The 18,336-nt window shown below is 43.8% G+C and overlaps 1 protein-coding gene across 10 annotated transcripts in view; it reads right to left on the reverse strand.

Moving 5' to 3' along the window:
• Positions 1-18,336, reverse strand: part of ZNF185 (zinc finger protein 185 with LIM domain) — a 57,202-nt gene that overhangs the window by 15,018 nt on the left and 23,848 nt on the right. For 9 of the 10 annotated variants that reach the window (XM_021405690.1, XM_021405691.1, XM_021405692.1 and 6 more), the window contains 17 exons: positions 16,871-17,009; positions 16,229-16,288; positions 14,760-14,798; positions 14,061-14,135; positions 13,205-13,276; positions 12,462-12,542; positions 11,360-11,443; positions 10,113-10,151; positions 9,241-9,315; positions 7,631-7,705; positions 6,908-6,988; positions 6,205-6,273; positions 4,489-4,566; positions 2,899-2,943; positions 2,380-2,529; positions 1,037-1,120; positions 442-540 (listed from right to left, as the gene is read on the reverse strand). In XM_021405690.1, coding sequence (XP_021261365.1) covers positions 442-540; positions 1,037-1,120; positions 2,380-2,529; positions 2,899-2,943; positions 4,489-4,566; positions 6,205-6,273; positions 6,908-6,988; positions 7,631-7,705; positions 9,241-9,315; positions 10,113-10,151; positions 11,360-11,443; positions 12,462-12,542; positions 13,205-13,276; positions 14,061-14,135; positions 14,760-14,798; positions 16,229-16,288; positions 16,871-17,009 — 1,345 coding nt within the window. The remainder of the gene's footprint in view (positions 1-441; positions 541-1,036; positions 1,121-2,379; positions 2,530-2,898; positions 2,944-4,488; positions 4,567-6,204; positions 6,274-6,907; positions 6,989-7,630; positions 7,706-9,240; positions 9,316-10,112; positions 10,152-11,359; positions 11,444-12,461; positions 12,543-13,204; positions 13,277-14,060; positions 14,136-14,759; positions 14,799-16,228; positions 16,289-16,870; positions 17,010-18,336) is intronic. The other variant, XM_021405693.1, reaches the window with a different exon arrangement.

Genomic DNA, 18,336 nt, shown 5'->3' on the forward strand with positions numbered 1-18,336 from the left:
GCTCAAAACCTGCACCAGTCCATGAAAATGGACTCCCAGGAATGCACTGTGGCCTGCTGTAAGTACCTCATCCCCAGCTGTCCAACCACCTCAGCTCACAGCAGGCTTTGTGCCTTGGGCTTCCCAGTGCACAAAGCAAGGGATAAGTGGGTGATGCACGCTCATATCCTACACTAGGTCTGGGTCAGGATGTGGCAGACATCCTGCTGGGAAGAACTTGGGAAACGTTACATGCATTTGCTGTGGGATCTGAGTCTACATATGACATTTGTTACTGCAAAGGATATTAGACAGAGGAACAGTTTATAACTTCTTGGACAAATAGCCCTTATTATGTTGTTGTTTTTGTGCTTCTCATTTCTTTTGGAATCAGCACCTCCAAGGTTTCCAACAGTGAGAAAGAACATTGGCAAACAGGGGCTTAGCACCCCAGATCCTTACGTCACTTCATTCCAGTCAGGCTTGCTGTATGTTGGGCCTGTGGGGTTCATGAATCTGCTCTCTTGGGCACCACTTCTCTCCTCATAGCTCGGAACAGATCTGGCAAGCAAAGAAAGGCCCATTATTTCTTTAACAACTGGCATATAAATAATCACACTAGTGAGTATAATCTACTCACAAGGCAATGCTCCTGCCAAGCTGTACCATTCACTGACCTGCACCAGGGTCTCTCTCTAGGGATCATAATTAGTTGCATTTCAGTGTACTCCTCCTATTTCCGCTGCCTTTCAGCTCCCTTGCTGCCACCTCAGCATTGCTTAGCAGTCCACCATTCTCAGCAAATGAGAAGGCTGTGACTAAACCCCTTCAAGAACGGATGCGTCAAGAGGAGAAAAAAGCTGGAGTGCTCGATTCATATGTAAGAAGATGAACCCCCCCCCCCTTTTTTTTTTTATGTTGCATGATGCACTGTAGACCTCAGCACAGTCCTCTTTATTCCTGGGACAAGAGCTGTAAAAAGAAGCCTCCTTCTATGCCTCTCTTCCCTTAATCCTCACTATTATTCATACACTCACTAAATTTAACCCATTCTAACCTTTTAAATGAATATTCTGTGTCTTCGAGGTGTGCAGGGGCTCCCTCAGTGGGAGGAGAAGGGACATTAGACTGTATAACAGACCTGTCAAATAAAAAAAAAAAAGAAAAAGAAATCAACAGCTTGATGGCTTGCCAAAGGCTGTTAAAGTGCTTCAAGGGACACTCACTGTGTGAAATAACACCACACTTCATATGACACCAGAAAACAGAAAGTAATTTTCTCCAAGAACTGCTTTTCCTTCAGGTAGAAATACTTTCATTATCTCTAATAAAGAAGAATAGAAGCTGTACGTGGATCTAATACAGTTACTCAGCCTCAATTCACACACACCCTGGCTGGATACATCAATTTTCTGGCCTGTCACAGGTTCCTGCACCTGGGCCAAAGCACAATACAGATGTCTTTGGGGAAGATGCTCCTATGTTACTAGCATCAGCTCTAGGTCTTGCATTTTGCACCATCCTACTGGGAGCCTTGTGATCCTCTTCACATGGGGCATGGATGCTGGAAGACAACATTTGCTCACCTCAATTTCTTTTGTAAGCCAATACACAGAATCAAGTTCCAAAATAACCAAATAGAATCATAGAATGGCTTGAATTGGAAGGAACCTCAAAGATCATCTAATTCCAACCTCTGCTGTGGCAGGGTTGCCAACCACCAGATCAGATTGCCCAGGAACCCATCCAACCTGGCCTTTGATGCCTCCTGAAATTGAGCATCCGCATCTTCTCTGGGCAGCCTGTTCCAGTGCCTCACTACCCTCTGAGTAAAGAATTTCTTCCTAAAATCTAATCTAAACCTCCTCTCTGTTAGTTTAAATCCATTCCCCTTGTCCTATCACTATCTATCTACAAAAAAAATTAGTCCTCCTCCTGCTTGTAAGCTCCTTTCAAGTACTGGAAGATCGCAATGAGGTATCCCTGCATCCTTTTCTTCTCCAAGCTAAACATTCCCGACTCCCTCAACCCTTCATCAAAGGAGAGGTGCTCCAGCCCTCAAAAGAATTAGAGAGGAAAGCAGCTTCAGGGAGATCAGTGTATTTGGTGTCAACAGCAGCAATTCTGTTTGACTCCACACCTCTGACACTGTCAGGAAAGCATGCTCTAAAAATGTACGTGGAATAGAAGTGTTTTTGAGATCAATGTTGAAAGCAATGATAATGCTGCCATATCTGCTCCTTAGCTGATTTGGTAGAAAAAAAAGTTGATGTGAAACAGTAAACAGACGGAATGCAGTTCCCACTGTCTAGCTACCAAGGATTTAGCTTTGTTGCACAATTCGGACTCTCATTCCAACTCTACTGTGGACACATTATTTATTCTTCCCCCAGAACCTACCTGCTGCTAGCAGCAGCACTGTGAGTATCAGCATCAGGCTCCGACCTTGCAGGTTCAGACTTTGGATCATCCAGGCAGGGAGAAGCCTCATACTGTTGGTGCAGCTTGTCTACAGCATCTGCAGATCTGTCCCCATAACCAGAGTCAGACCTGATAGGAAAGTGAGATCCGTGTGTCACAGACTGAAGCTTAGCAGGTTGGAGAATGGAGCAAGAAGTAAAAACAAATGTGAGATTTGCTAGTCTCAAAGAATTTCCTTCCTAATTCCTTCTTAGCTCCATAACTTTCTTGCAGTGGATCTGAAGGGCAGAGACAGAAATACAATCATTGCTGGCTAGAGCAAGGAAAGAAGCTGAAAGATCACAGATAAGCTGGTCATCAGGTCCATTTCCTTTTTAAAGTGCATACAAGTGTGTAGAACACATTTTTTAGGGCAGTATTACATCAGGAAAAGACCATTTCCACTTAAAACCAAGAAAAATATGTGCATTTTACACTGCTAATCTGCTTTACACTTACTTTGGTAGGTAAATTCCATCGCTGGCTTCTGTGTGTTCAGAATAACTGAAAAGAGAAACCAGCTTTAGAAAGCATCCTTGTTTTGATGTGGGTAACAATCCACAATTATTTTCTTATGCATTTAAAAAAGGAGAGAGAATAAAATTCCTAAGACTTCCCAGAGAGAGTCCTAAGTGTATTTCTACAGGTGAAATGGCCAGAAACCTAGGAGAAATTCATTGTGCAAGGAGCAGTTAGTAACTCCGAAAATCATCAACATGACAGATGCTGGTGGTATGGAGTCATCCAGAAATTCAAGCCAGGACTCTTCCAAAATCAGTGGGATGTCCTGCAGGCCACAGCTGCAACACAGGCACTTCTATTTTCACACACAAAAGGGAAGGAACAGCCCTTATGTCCTCTGGCCTCAAGGGAGCTGACAAAATGGCTAACTACAGGTGTCTGATCCTAAACTGTGTGCTTCTGTTTCCTTGTTTCGTGGCTGCGGGCAGTGATAGGGCAGATGAGTGAGCCGCTCTTACTGAACTTCTCTTCTGAATGCCATGGTGATAGCGGCTCCCCTCCTTCAATTCCACTTTCTCAGGCTGGACAGAAACACAGCTCTTTGTGTTTGCAACCTTTTTAATTTGAGAATCTAATTTATATTTTTCCCTCTCCAATGAAAGTGCAGGTTGTCTAGAAAAGCTGCAAAATAAACTGTCTTATACTGCCACAGAACAGGAAGGAACTGGGTTGTTTCAGTCACCATCAGTGGATGTCTGAGAAGTACCTTCATACTTGCACTGATTTCTGGATCAAATTAAACCAGTGTTTCCCAGAGAAGGAGAGGACCTTCCAGGTCCATGACATGGTGGTGTACAGCAGCAGCGTGGAGCCCTAGCAAAGGAGTTCCACTGGGTATCAGCTAGTTTGGATGCCAGAAATACTGGTGCCCACAGGAAGGCTCAAGATTCTGCCAAGGATGGGTCCTGGTAAGGTGGGAACAGGTGATTCTCATGCACACAAAGGGCAAGCAGAGCAGTGACAATGGACTGCACTTGGAGACAGCTGTACCTGTAATTATGGGATCTTTAACTAGTTTTCATAGCACCTTAGAGTCAGGATACAACTCTTCCTAGTCACTGAACCTTTTGCCAGACACTTTAGAGGAAATGGGATTTTCTTTCTTTCTTTCTTTTTTTTTTTTTTAAGGGAGTCTCTTGTAAAAGTAAGTAGATAGGTGGAGGCCTAGAGATGTATTAAGTGTAAAGCTCCCTATACTGTAAAAAAAAAATTGAATTAGTTTACATTTGGGAATAAATCCAGAAAAAGCAGAAATGACCCAGAAAAGTTATATTTTCCTTGTATAATAGAAGCTAAACTAAAAACTGGAACAATATCAAACACTTGTCTGTAAAAAGATAATGTTCTCATTTTTAATTCCCTTCTCAAATAAAATTTTAGAGAAACTACTGCAGTTCTGCAAAGCACAGATTGAATGGTGCTTTTCCACCAGTAAATATCCATTCAGAGTTTCCAGGCAGCTGAAGTGGAGCAGTTTATTATCTACACAATGTTGAAGTCAATAAAGGAATTTCACACTAACTTTACCTTCCATTTGTGGAAACTGCAGTTGCTTTAGGTTTATCCCATGAGAATGGCTCAGACTTTTCCTTAAGAGGTTTGTCACTAGAAGAAGAAAAACACCAGTAAGATACGACCAGAGTCTTACATTATATGACCATAGGACAGTCTACTAACATTTAGCTAGGACAAGCACAAAATAGGGCTAGCCCAATACACCAGGACAGGGAGAACCAGCCTTTCATGTGCTCTGGACCTGACCGCAGCTCATGAGTTACTTAGAGAGATGTGCTGCTCTCTGGAGTGAGGAACTGATAAATCCTTTGCTCAGATAAAAGTGCCCTACAACAGATGCTCTCTGCTCCTGGGCCAGAGAGGTCTTCCTGCAGGGTCCACCAGCTGCACCTCTTTGTGCCCAACTACACCCATCATTCACTCCCCAGACCTGTCAAGCTGTGCAAGTCTCCCTCCCTGCCAATTATTTTCTCTCCAGTTTTAGGCGGCTTAAGTAATGAGGAATCCTCTAATTTCTCTGGGAGGCTGACGCACAATTAGGAGCAGCTATGTGACCCAAATGACCCTAAGCACAATGAGTGCTTTGTAATCAGGCTGTCCCTGCAGTGACATACAAGGATGTATTTATGGGCCTCAGCTGAACGATCGAGACAGCAGTCCAGACTCTACCTTTTCTCAAGCACACCGGACTTTTTTTCACCAAGATATAAAGTTGGGAAGATTTCTAGCTTTATCTTCATTGATAGGGATGGAAAGTGAACTGCAATTAACTGTGTATGCTGCACAAACTCATTTGGTAGATCTAAACTTTCTACAGCTGTTTAAGCAGAACAGTGAAGGGCGAGGCCAATCTTGACACAGCCAAAAATTTAGTGTGGCAACACTGAGAACAAACAGCCCTACTAATATGGGATACATCTCAGAAACACCTCCCTTGCTCTTCCCCCAGAAAAGAACTACCTCATCCTCAAAGGAAATGGGGCAAACAAATGACACCACATAGGATGCTGTCTTCTGCTCAAAGTACATCTCAGCGTAGGCCAGCCAGCAGCAGTCAGTCTGTAGCGTGCCTGCTGTATGAGATTCTTTCTGCCTATAGCCAGGCTGCGTTCACCTGTCACTGCTTTCTCCTTGGAGGTCCCCTCAGACTTCTCTGCCATTTTGCCATTACGATAATCAAAATAAATGCCTTAATATGTGGATTTATGTGCAGCTATTAGCATCAGAGCTCTGTCCCTTGACATGTCCACCACTTATATCCATGCCTTCCAGTTTTCTTTGACTCTCCTTCCTATTACAGAGCTTTTTGCACTTTCCCATTGTTCAGTCACCTCTGCAGACTTTCTAGAAGGTGCAGAAGACCAGAACCAGTGTTAGAAGTCACCAGTGACATAGGTTCAAAGCAACCCTTGCAGGTGGAAGAAACTCCCCAGAGGATGGCAGTGCGAGGAAAACTGGAACAGTGACAAATGTGTGAAGCAGATATATTAGGGACTGAGCTATAGAGGAGAATCCTTGGGGGAGGTGCAGGAGCAACAGAAAAAGAACAGACAAGCTGCAGCCTAGCCAGCAGATGATGCTCTTGGAGAACAGCCCAGGACCATGACTGGAGAGATCCCATCTGTTTGAGACCACTAGCAGGTATATAACATTTCCAAGCAAAAAAAAAAAACAACAGGGTTATGCCTTATGTTCAGCAGCATAGATCAGACTTTCTCAACTTCTTACCCATCCCCATGCTGTGGCACAGTTTCCAGTGAGGAGTCCCCATTAGGAGCTTGTCTGCTTTCACCATTTCTGCAAGCAAAACAGCAAAAACAATTAGGTAGGGAGATGTGGGAACAGAATGTGAGGCGCAGGAACTGTATGGCACAGTAGCTTGTTGGAAGTGTGATAAGGACAGTGTGGGGACTGGATCGAAATAAAAGCATCATCAGTTTAGGAGATAGAAAGGTCTGTAATTCTGGACTCATTCCCATCAGAAAGAACCAGGTGATGTTTGAGCTGTGGGAGGCCCACAAGCTTTTGCCTGGGTACGTTTCCTCCCAGATTGTTAATGCTTTTGGAACACGCTGCTTTCTTAGAGTTCTCATAGAATCATAGAATTAGCTAGGTTGGAAAAGACCTACAAGAACGTCCAGTCCAACCATCCACCTACCACCAATAACCCCACTAAACCATGTCTCTCAACGCTATATCTAAATGTTTCTTGAACACCTCCAGGGACGGTGACTCAACCACCCCCCTGGGCAGCCCATTCCAGTGCCTGACCACTCTTTCATGCTACAGGATGCATTGTTTCATGAATGCACTATGTCCAGATCACATGCACCTGGGAAAATACCACCAAGCAAGAACAATCTCTCCAGGGCAGCAAGCCTCTTGCTATCATTAGTGGAGCTTTAGGAAGATTCAGAGCCAGCAGACCTACCTGATTTCAGTATACGTGAAAATTTTCTCTGAAGTTTCCCTTAAGGTTGTGGTTGTTTGGCTCTTACTGCCTATTTCAGTGCTGCAACAAAAAAACAAGGAAAAAAGCTGTCTTTCCTGAACAAACCAGCTCCCCCTTGCAGCTGGCCAAAATTATCTTCTGCTGAAGTGTTCCTTTCAGCAAATAAATAAAATTTAAAACAAACATCACTGCTTTCAGTACATTCACTTTAAAAGTAGTCTTATCAGAAGCAACTTTAAAATTAAAAACACCAACTACTGCCATGAATATCTACAGTCTGCCAATGATACACAGGGAAAAAAAAAATAACAAGGTCAGTGACCAATGTAGTTTGTAGCACTGTGGAAAAACATTTTAACATTTTTTTACACTATTGTCATGAATTCAATTAAAGTTGAAGGCAACTGAAAATTATTCCACTGAGCATTTAGCAAGAAAGAGTTTGGTAGTTGTTTTCCTTGGGTTTTGAGCACTTATATCAAAATGTCAGATTCTTCTTCAAGACACAGCATGGATTTCAGACAGAAAGCCTTTGTAGATTCACACAGCTGTTTTAAAAGTCTTCCGTGTACAAGACTGACAAATTAGCTTCATTTCACCTCCTAGAGGTGTGACAAGAGAAGTCTCTGACTCCAAGCTACGTGTGTGCTGATACAGCACCAAAAGATGTCCAAGGCATCCAGGCCATGCCATAACACTCACCTGGTGGGCGACACTGCTGTTGTCTTTGGTGCATTCCAGGAAGGCCCAGCCGTGGGTTTTTTTAGCCCATTGGTGCTGACAGAACAAAAACAAACAAATAGCTCCAGATTATCTTTCAGTTGCCATCCTGTTTGCTGGCCTACAGCTCTTGTGTCTGCCCCCTAAGTAGTTAGAGGCCAAACCCTGCCGTGTAAGGACTCACACACAGCTGTCCCCGAGCACTGTTGCACTGATGTGACTAATATTTGCCATTTTGCTGAAATGCTCAGTCTTTAAGAACTGACTTTTCCTGTCCAGCATAGTTGGGGCTATTTCTGTCCCAAGTGTTTGAGCTTGAACCAAAAAAGTTTTCACAAATGTACAGATTAAAGCTCAGTACATTTACAAAATTGCTTTCACTCTCTGTATGGGCATAAATGTGAGGAAGGTAGGGTAAGTGCATCTCACCCCTGCCTCAAACCACAGAGGCACAAAATTGCCACCAAAATTTATGAGGCAGCTCCTTCACCCTGAAAACAAAGCACTACAGGCTGAAAGGCTTCATCTATTGGAGTCCCTGCTGGGCACTAAGGACCGGAGTGACAGAGAAGCTAATAATGCTGCTGCTTGGCTTCAAGCCACCCTTCATAGCACGAATAGAGAGCTTAATCCCAAATTAAATGAATCTGCTTGAAAACAGAAGATTTTCCTTCCTAGGACAAACACTTTGACCTCCATATGGGACTCAGCCCCATACATCAGTGGTTTCTGACCGGCGTGGACTAGGAGAGAATGTCACCGCTGCTTCTTCACATCAGAGACAGCCTATTCCCAGGTTTTTCATACTGCTGCAGGAACGCCTCAGTCTGTCTGCCACAGCTCCATTGTAGCCTGTGGTAGGGGCTGGAAGCTTGAAGTGAGGCTAACTTTTACCATGAAAGCAAAGATCAATTTAAAGATAATGAACTTCGCAAATCTCCCAAGTCACACCTATCTGTTGCTATCATGGTAGAATAATTAAATCTAAAGTCTAACAAAAGCAGAGAGCTGGCTCAGGGGACTGGAAATAATGAGATATTGAGTACTTCACATCTAGGTGATGGGGTCAGTTCACACAGCCAAGTCTACTAGTACAAGAAAATCATTACTATCTGATGGCTCCTTGACGGGTAGGTGAGCTCATCCAAACCTGTCCTGACACTTCCTGTGCACTGTCTCTCCAGAACTGCTGCCAGGCTTATTCTGGTGGCAGATGAAGACAGGGCTGATTGCACTGTGGTGTGTGATCAGGAGAGGGGTTCAGTGGCAAGTTTATACCGTGCAACACACTATAGCTGGCTTGTAGTTAAATGCAGTCTGTCACTGTCCAGGGCTGTCAGCAGGATACCTGATGCTACCCTGTATCTGTCCTTGCCTATTTACCTCACAAAGTTAGTTAATTTCATTTCTCCTTTTGGATTGTTCTCTTTCTGCAAGAAAGAGGCAACAAGGGTTTCATGTGAAGTCTTCTGCAAAACCTCCATCCCTAGTTGTGTTCAGCCTGCTACCTTCCAGCTGAACGGAAAGACGGAAAGCCAGTGTATCCTAAAATCAAAGACAATCACCACACTTCTCCAGAACGAGGTTAATACCTGTTGTCATCTACTGTAAACTTGCATGAATCAGTCAGATTCCTCCTCTGCTGTCCTCCTTCTTCTATCTCAATTCTTCCAGACAGAGGGGGGAAGATGAAAGTGAAAAATATTACATATATCACATAATTTTCCATTCCCCACTGCTGGCTAATCCAGGCAGTTTACTTTAGCTTTCTCTTAAGCTGTGTTTTCCCTGTTTCCCTCAGAGGTTCTTTTTTCCCATCCTTTGTGCTCCGTGCTCTGTTACTGGTGAGCATCTCAACTGGCTGAATGAAGTAAGACCTGAAGCCAAAATCAGTGGTACTTTTTCTGTCACAGTAACTTACAAATAGCATCAGCCAAATGTTTAAGTTCCAGAAAATGGCTTAGATATCATTTCCTTACAGTACCAAGTGCTTCAGAAATTAAACACCTGAAGAATATTGGCACTGAGAGGTGGAGGATGCCCTGTCCTTGGAGACACTCAAGGTCAGGCTGGACAGGGCTCTGAGCAATCTGATTGAGCTGTAGGTGTCCCTGTTCATTGCAGGGGAGTTGGACAAGATGACCTTTAAAGGTCCCTTCCAACTCAAAAGATTCTGTGGTTCTATGGTTCCCTGGAAGAAGAAAGGCAGTGAATGAGTCAGTACAATCCCTCCTCATTTCAGGTTGCCCATAAACCAAAGTATCATCACATATTTTCATCATTCATGAAGTGTGAACTCTCAAAATCCAGTGTGATTCAATCCTAAGCATCCTTTTTACAGGAACTGCCCCTCCTCTGCTTTGAAACACATTGGCATCCATCATCCCAGCATTAAACAGCAACCCTGGCACAGCACAGACACACAGCCCCAGCAGTATTGCTAGAGCAGAGGTCAGTGACCTACCTCTTGGCAAACAGTGGTGGAAACTCTTGTGTTGGGCTGCTGTAAGGGAAGCATAAAGGCAACAGTTAAAAGTTGGGAGAGAAAGACACACCTTAGGCAGGAGCAGCTCCCAAGTGGTCACTGATCCATACGGTGCAAAACATTAAGCACCATTTCAGCAGAGCTGATAGTGAGTGGGTTTGCTAACCCTGTGAAAATTACAGAACAGAGGAAATAAAAATAGGAAGAGCGGCAAGTTATAACAGGTGAAGTGAGTAAGTTTTCCCGAAGTGCCTTTATGATTTTACACCTTTCTGATTGCTGCTTTTCTTCCCGAATGCAAGCCTGCCTCTCTCTACAACACACAATGCTCGATGCACCAGAAGAATTAGCAGCCAGTGCAAACTCCCTCAGTGTCCTTATAAATCCTATTCAGGCACTCCTCCCATTCTCAGCATAGTCAAACGCTTCTGGCACATCCTCTCACTGCTTCCTCCCACGTTACCAACCTTCTGGTGCCTCGTTGTGTCACACTGAGTTAGGTCAGGAGGAAGAGGATATACAGTGAAAGTAAGCTGCAAAATAAGTCGCTAGCACAGTTCCTCAGAGATCAGAGACCTTGGAAATCTGTTTATTTCCTCCCAGGAAAGAGATGGACAACACAGCCTCAAACACCAGCAGCCCTGAGAAATCCTTCATGCTATTGTTACATACCCACACATTAGTTAGGATTTTGGTTTTGTTTTGTTTTCTGCCAAAAAAAAAATATTTTGAAGCTGAAATTAAGATCAGGATCCTGTAAATGTAAGTATCATACAAAAACAATGCAAAGGCAATCTGTACCAAAAAGATAATTCAATTTGGATGCAGTTTCTAACAGTGGGCTGTATTTGCTCTAATCTCTCCCTACTTTCCAAGTGCCTCCTGCAATGAAACTAGAGAGACCGGTATTAGAAAGCAACTGACAGTCTGGGTCTTAACTGTGGGTCCCAGAGAATTAGAGACCATCACTGTTTTTTCTCCTGCTGAAATTTGATTCCTGTCAGTAGTGGAGTCTTCTCAAGATTCCTAGAAGATTTCCCCAGTTCAGCAGAAACCTGCAAATAACCTTAGCACTTCTAGAAAGAGAGCAGAACAGCTTTCTCCACTTACTGGAGAGGTACCCAATATATTCACTGAGTCTTTAGATCAGACTACCACCCTCATCAGACAACTGCCAGGAGCCTTTTCCCTGCCTCTTGCACCATACTTGCATGAGGAAAACTCACCCACTGCTTTTCTTGGCCGCTGAGAGGACATAAGCACGTTCCCTGCTGGCAGTGCGCCTCAGGACACTGTTGGCTGCCTCTGTCCTGGAAAGGAAGGAAAAAGTCACACTCTGCTCATGCTGTTAGTGGCTGCTCGGTGCAGCCTTGAAGAGGCAATAGACAGACAACCCAGTGGAGACTTGACCTAAACTTGACAGAGCTCCCATGGCTCTGTAAAGCTCCTGAAATCCAGCCAGGGCCAAGAGAAGAAACAGTATCTTAACTCTCTGATATCAGTGTTTCTCTTCATATTGGGTCAGAGCACTTCCTCATGGATGCAATGCATCAGGCAAAAAAATTCCTTCTGTTCCAGGAAGGCAGAGAGCATTCCCCTTCTTAAGATCTGGCCTGTTTTAATATTGCATACTGCAGGACAAAAATGGGATACCAGCTTTATGGCTGATATGCAACATAGACTGCTCCTGTTAATGCAAACACCAGTACGACTGAACGTACCAAGGGGGAAGTCCAAAACGAAAGGATTTTTGTATTGGTTTACCTCCACTGGTCAGATTACCAAGTTTCACTGTAAAAGTCTTGTATCCGAGAAAAAGCATCTTTAGAAACAAGACAAAGCAAACAAATGCAGAACTGCCACAGGAACAAAACATATCCTACTCCTGGTGTGAGAACAAGACACTCATCTAGATCTGGACTTAGATACAAATCCCCAGGTGGCCCAGTCTCAAACACACACGTGTAGGCTGCAGGAGGAGGACTCCTCCCTTTACTTCCAGGCTATTTGTGCATCTCTATCGTTTCACATAGACACTACGGAGCTGATGGATTCCACAACCTATTTCCAGCTACCAAATTAATTGGGGTATACTGTCAGGTTGAATCATGTCAGGCTTTTAATTATATTTTGTTGGGAGTGCAGTCGCCTGTGGGCATTGATGTGCTCTCTGTAGAAATATCTGCTTATTATTTTACTGCAATCTGCCCTAATGACTTAACTATAATAATCATTGAACTGACCCTCCCAGTAAAGAACCGTTAATCTGAAGTAAGTCCACTTGTCACTGCCCCTTGCAAGAAAAAGGTGGTTACCTGGAAGGCATACCTCTTTTTATGTTCATCTGGACTAAAAGGCACATCCTCCTCATCCAAGTCCACTGATCTTTGTTTGACATTATAGGGAGCTCTGAAATAGGAAAGGAAGAGGAGAGCCAGAGTAAGGAAATTGCCTGTGTAGAATGTTGCAGAGGCAGCACAAGGAAAAAAAAACAACAAACCTCAAGGTAAATCCAAGGAGAGAATATGTGGAAACAGGTTCAGGCCCCTGTTGCATATGAGTGGAAAGACACTTGCATTTTTCAGTTGTATTAGGGTACACATGCCCTCATAAGATTTTGTTTTATTAGTGGAGGGGTTTTAAGACTGGAGGGTTTTAAGACTAGACAGTGATAAATGCTCAGCTGCATTTCAGGGTATAGCCACAGTCCCTGATGTGAAATGCTGTGAAAGAAACGTCATGAGTGCTGTTCTGCCATTCATAAAGGCCAGCAATGCTGCAAACCTGGTCCCCAGGCTGCATCCTACAGTTTCTGCCTTAATTACTACCAAGTGGTAAAATTTGCTCCATACAGAGGCCATTACCAGGTCAAAGAACACCTTACAGCCCACACAGGCCTGGAGGTAACACTGGGAAATGCTTAAGTTTCCAGTGATAGCTCTCTATGCAGCACTCAGATGATGAAGCCATGCCTGACTGAGCACCCACGTGTGGGTGGCTTTGTTGCTGAGGCTCAGGTCCTGCTGAGCCTGCACACAGGCAGAAGGCACTGCTCTTCTTTGCACACTCACAATTTCTTGTAATCCTCAGTTGTCATCCTGTAGCCTGAAGAATGGCATGAACTGGATCCCTTCACGACAGTCCTGCAGATGGCACAAATCACAGTGGTTAACATGACCCTCCTGAGCTCTCATCCTCTTTCACTCTCTCCCCATGCTCCACAAGATGAAGAAAAACAGAGTGATCCTAAGTATCCACCCTCTGAATTTAGGGGCAGAATTCTTTCCATGGTCTTGGATTAGGATTGGAAGTCTATTTTGATTTCCCAGTGCCACTGAGTTGTCAAAGCCAGTATGAGTATACTCTTCTGTGAGATGATGCTACTCTATCCCAGGATCAGCCAGGGAGAAGGAGGAAAGACACCTTGCAGCATCATTCTTCTCCCCATTTTCAACAAATCAGGGGAAACAGGGGAATTCAGAAAGTTCCATCTGACATGCAACAAACATCTGTCCAGATCAGAGCCACGCTTAGATCTTTCTACACTAAAATGTAAGTGCCTCTCATGAGACGGGTTCCAAAAAAACACCTTAAAAACATCAAAATGAATATCACAGCCTTGAAAGGCTTCCTTGTGATTTATACCCCACCCAAACCTATTTGCCAAATTAAACCCAAATCCGTGAGTAGTTTCACAGCCAACTGCTATTCCATGTTTTGGTGGGGGAAATACAGAGTTTGATGTCTTGTCTTTTTTCCATGTTCTGAGTAGAGCTGCTAAATCAAAAGCCCCGTCTTCCAGCATTATATAGTGATTTAAAGAAGCTCATGGGAACCCCGCAGGCACCAGCTAAAGCGTAAGGGTCACTCAAGATATATACAGCATTTAAAAGTTCATTTTCATGAAGAACTGGAAGATATACATACTTTTTCTGTGCCTCCTTAGAAGATGGAGAATTTGGCACGGAAGGAGTCTTATCGATGGTTTTTGTGAACACTCCCCTGGTGAGAAAAGAGACAAGCCAAAATTGTTTTTCAGGGAAGAGTTTGGAGCTAAGATTAGGAGACAAGCAGTCACTCTTAGACCTAATAGCATCTACGTGTCCTGTTGGCTCAGGACACCAAAATTGTAAGATGCTTCCCTGGGAGAGTCATCCTGAGAAAAGTCCCATCTTCCTACTCTATGGCCTTACACAACACAGTAAAATCAGCTTTCACACACACTTGGGTATGGCATTACAGGGCTTGCCAATCTATTTAGGATAAATGAGGCATTAGGGTCTCTGCACACAACAAGCTACACGTCAGAGGAAGCTGAAGCACACAAGCCCTATCAATAGCGATGTTCTGATCCTGATAAGGATTATGGAAAATTTTTGCAGCATGATCATCCTCCCATGTGTGATCATTGTATCACTGTATACAGAGGAGATCTGATTTTCAAATTACCTGTTAACAAAACATCCAGGACTATCTCTTCATCACAGAATGCTCATCTGAGAGCATTACAGTGTTCCTAACTGGCAGAAGAGACCAAGAGATCATAATATTTTTCATGTTTGCTGCTCCTGATACAGTTCTCCTTCCTCTCCACCCCAAGTACTTCTTGCCACTCTGTATACCAACCTGATGAGGTAACCAGATTGAGGCTTGGAGGCAGGAGACCTGTGCAAAGAACAGACATCAGTCAATGAATAAACATCTGGAAAAGCAGCTCCTGTGTAAAAGAGAAATGTCCTCATGGCTGCCAAGCCAAAATCTAGCCAAATGGACCTTGGAAACTGACCTTGGAAAGCTTCTTTAAAAAATGAATAACCTTCAGAGAAAGCTCTAAGAAAGAGAGGTAGAAAAGGGAATTTTAGAATTAGCCAATTAAAGTTAGTCATGCTGACAGTTTTCTGGCTCAAAATGAAGTCCTCAGATTGATGTCACAGAGGGAGAAAAACAGACATAGTACAGATTCTGGCCGCTTTATCACAGGAAAAACATCAGCTTCATACTAACTTTTCTGTCTATCTGTCCTCAGGAGCTGAGTGCAGCGTAGCTCCCCTGGAGGTAAGGTGAAGGGCTACCAACAGGTGGGGATCTGTCCCCTTGCATCAGAACAGGAGGAAATGTCCCTGGAACTTGCTTCAAGTTGACTTGAATAAGTCAACCTGAGATCAAGGTGGGGACCAAGATGAGCCTCAAAGACCTAATTCCATCAAACTGGGCATGGACAGGCTCATTCCATCCCTGTACAAATGCAACCCCCCCTTTCTTTTCCTGCCTGTCCATGTGCCCTTAGGATAATACGGTTGCAAGGAAGCTCAGCGGGTCTCTGGTCTAACCTGATCCAAGCAGGTTCAGCCATCAGGTCAGAGCTTAGCAGGAAGGTGAGTTTGCACTGCACATCGCCACATGCTTAAGGTGACTGCCAAGCTCAAATGTATCCTGTTGCCTTCAGACACAGAAATGCAAACTCACTGCAGGCTTAGCTTAGCTCTCGAGTTCTCTGGATGGGCAAGCTAAAGAAGGATGAATACTAAACATAGCCCCAAGCTCTTGTTTCTGCAGTGTCCTCAGAACAGGCACCAGCAGTGCGTAGCCCAACTCTGCCCCATTGCCTAGTGGTTTCCTGTGCACTGAGCTTTGATTGAAAGCTTCTGGCACAGCAAAAGGGCAGTGTTACAAAATCCTGAGTTCCTTAAAAGATCTCATGATCTGGACCCGAAGGAAATTCAATTCCATTACAGAGCTTCTTTTGCTCTGAGGAACCTTCAGGCTTGGAGCATACAGATGTTGCTCCAGTACGGGAGTAGATGTGCACCATTAAGCCTTGGGATCATGGCCTTGAAAGCATCCACTCCTCTGCAGTGAAGATAGTGATCCATCCAGTCTCACATCTCCCCGTCTAGACTTTGTAGGACCTGAGCTACGCTCTGTACAAGGTGATGGTTGGTGAGACATTGTACTGAACAATGTAGGCTCTCGTCAAGAACTATTTTTTCAACACAATCATAGAATTGAGTGGGTAAGAGTAAGAAGAACCACTGAAAACATGAACTGACTCAATGAGATAAAAAGGAAGCAGTGGGACGGGTCCCTCAAATTACCTGTCACTCTGGAGAGCAGTAGGTGCTGAGGCTGTGGATCCCCCACCAGTTCGCCCAGACCTGAGTACAGAAGAAACAATCACATAATTAACTCCTGCACTTGCTGAGCTACCTTGCCAAGTGTGGCAATGATGCCTTCTGAGAGAGCTGCTAAGAGAAAGCTGTTTTTGGATCTTGATTTTGTTTCTAACTAAAGAGACCTTGGTACAGATTGTTGCCATCCTTGGTGGTGGCATGTCTCATGAACTGCAGGGGGAGATGCAGACCTGACTGTTTTACACCCCTTAAAAACCTCCTCCCATCGAGGTCTGCCTCTTTGCTTGTCAATCCAGAGATGGTGAAACAAAATCTGGCCTCAGAAACTTTTAAGTTCTCCTAAGACTTCAAATCTGCATGAGCAGATCTGTGAATGCTTCAATTCACAGCTCCCAGCAAATCCCACTTCTCAGTGCTTCTCTTCAGTCTGTATCAAAATGAAACAGGAGCAATGCTTCCCTGGGCAGTGCTATTTCCTGGCATCACAGGGACCCCACAACAAGCTACCTCAACATGTGTTTCTCCTACAAGCTAGAGAAGAGAGTTCTCAAGGGATGCTGATGAAGGAAAGGGGGAAGGAAAGCATTCCTTACTGACAGCACTTACAGTGGGCTGCTCTTCTTTTCATCCTCAGAGTCTGAATTCTGATGGTGAATCCAGCTCTTATCTCCCTTCAGGGTGGTACGAACCTTCATCTGCTTAATGATCCTCCTGCGGTCTTCATCCGTAGGTGTAATCACACGATCTAGAAGAGGCAGAGGGAAAGGAAGGAGAGAGGAGAAGGGCTGTTGAGGAGGAGCAACCTTTCAGTGTCAGCAGGTGAGCTATTGACAAATCTCAGACAGCAGAGAGCATGGGTCCACTATCAGTCAGAGATGCAAACACTTCATGAGTCTTTTGCTACTTTTTGTGAAAGATGAAAACAAGCTGCCATTCAAAATTCAGGATCAATTTACCCCAGCTCCACTGATGCATCACCTTCTGCAGAGACCCACACAGTGTTTTTTTCCTCCTTTCTGGGGACTGTTTAACATTAATGAGTTATTTTCTTCCAGGGAAACCTAAGATATTCAGTGGGTGGTCTAATCACATATTTACAAGGCAGTGCATTTCCTCTGGCATTTCCCAGCAGATCAGTTCAAGCAAAGAGCTTTTTTTGGTTTGTGGGAGAGGATGATAAGTCTGGAGCATGAAACTGAGCCAATGGCTGGGGGACAAGCCATAAAATGCATAAACTCAGTTTTCTCTGGTGTCCTGTCAGAGAATGGCAGGGACATATCTTATTTGAAAAAAAAAAAAATTAAGAAAGAAAAAAAGAAAACCACAACGGTAATGACAAAAACAAGAAAAACATTTAAACTGCAAAATTCCCCATCCAGCATTTTCTTCTGAGGAAAAGCAGTTTTTCAATGAGGGAAATTATAGGAGAAGACCAGATAAGAAAATCTCATTTTCTGTGTATTTCTGGTTATCTTGCATCTTTTGCCATTTTGGAAATGACTGCTACGTGCTGAAAACATCAGGCCTGCTCTCCTCATAGGACTTGGACCAATACAGCTCAGTTGTTTAGAGACACTAGCAAGTTCTTGCAGCTTTACAGCTAAATTCGTATCAGCCAAGACAAGGACACTGCTTGTCTGTATGCTCCTAGCCTTTGGCAAACATGAAATAATTTAATTTAGCTACCAGGAGGAAAGGAGGGTCAGCTAAGTCTCAGGATCTTGTGCTCACAGTAGGCTAAAAGGGTGCACAGGAATGGTTATCACTGGTCAGCCCACATGCAGTAAGTTGTTTAATCTTTGATACATGATCATGTGCTTCAAAACTGTTATGTTATAGGGACGTGGTGGTGGATTTTTTTTGAAGAAGCAGTTACATCAGATTTCTATTAAGGAAAACAGTTATCTCAATGAAGACAATATCCTTTCTCATGTGGAATTAACAGGAGCAAAGACACATATTCAGAGTCATATCCAGACAGTTTGGGGACCAACAGTAACACTCTTCCTGCAGAACATCTGGAAAAGGTGTCTTAGTACTGAATCTTAGTACTGAAATTTCAAAGTCTACTG

This window comes from Numida meleagris, chromosome 8 (assembly GCF_002078875.1).
Source record: "Numida meleagris isolate 19003 breed g44 Domestic line chromosome 8, NumMel1.0, whole genome shotgun sequence".
Lineage (NCBI taxonomy): Eukaryota > Metazoa > Chordata > Aves > Galliformes > Numididae > Numida > Numida meleagris.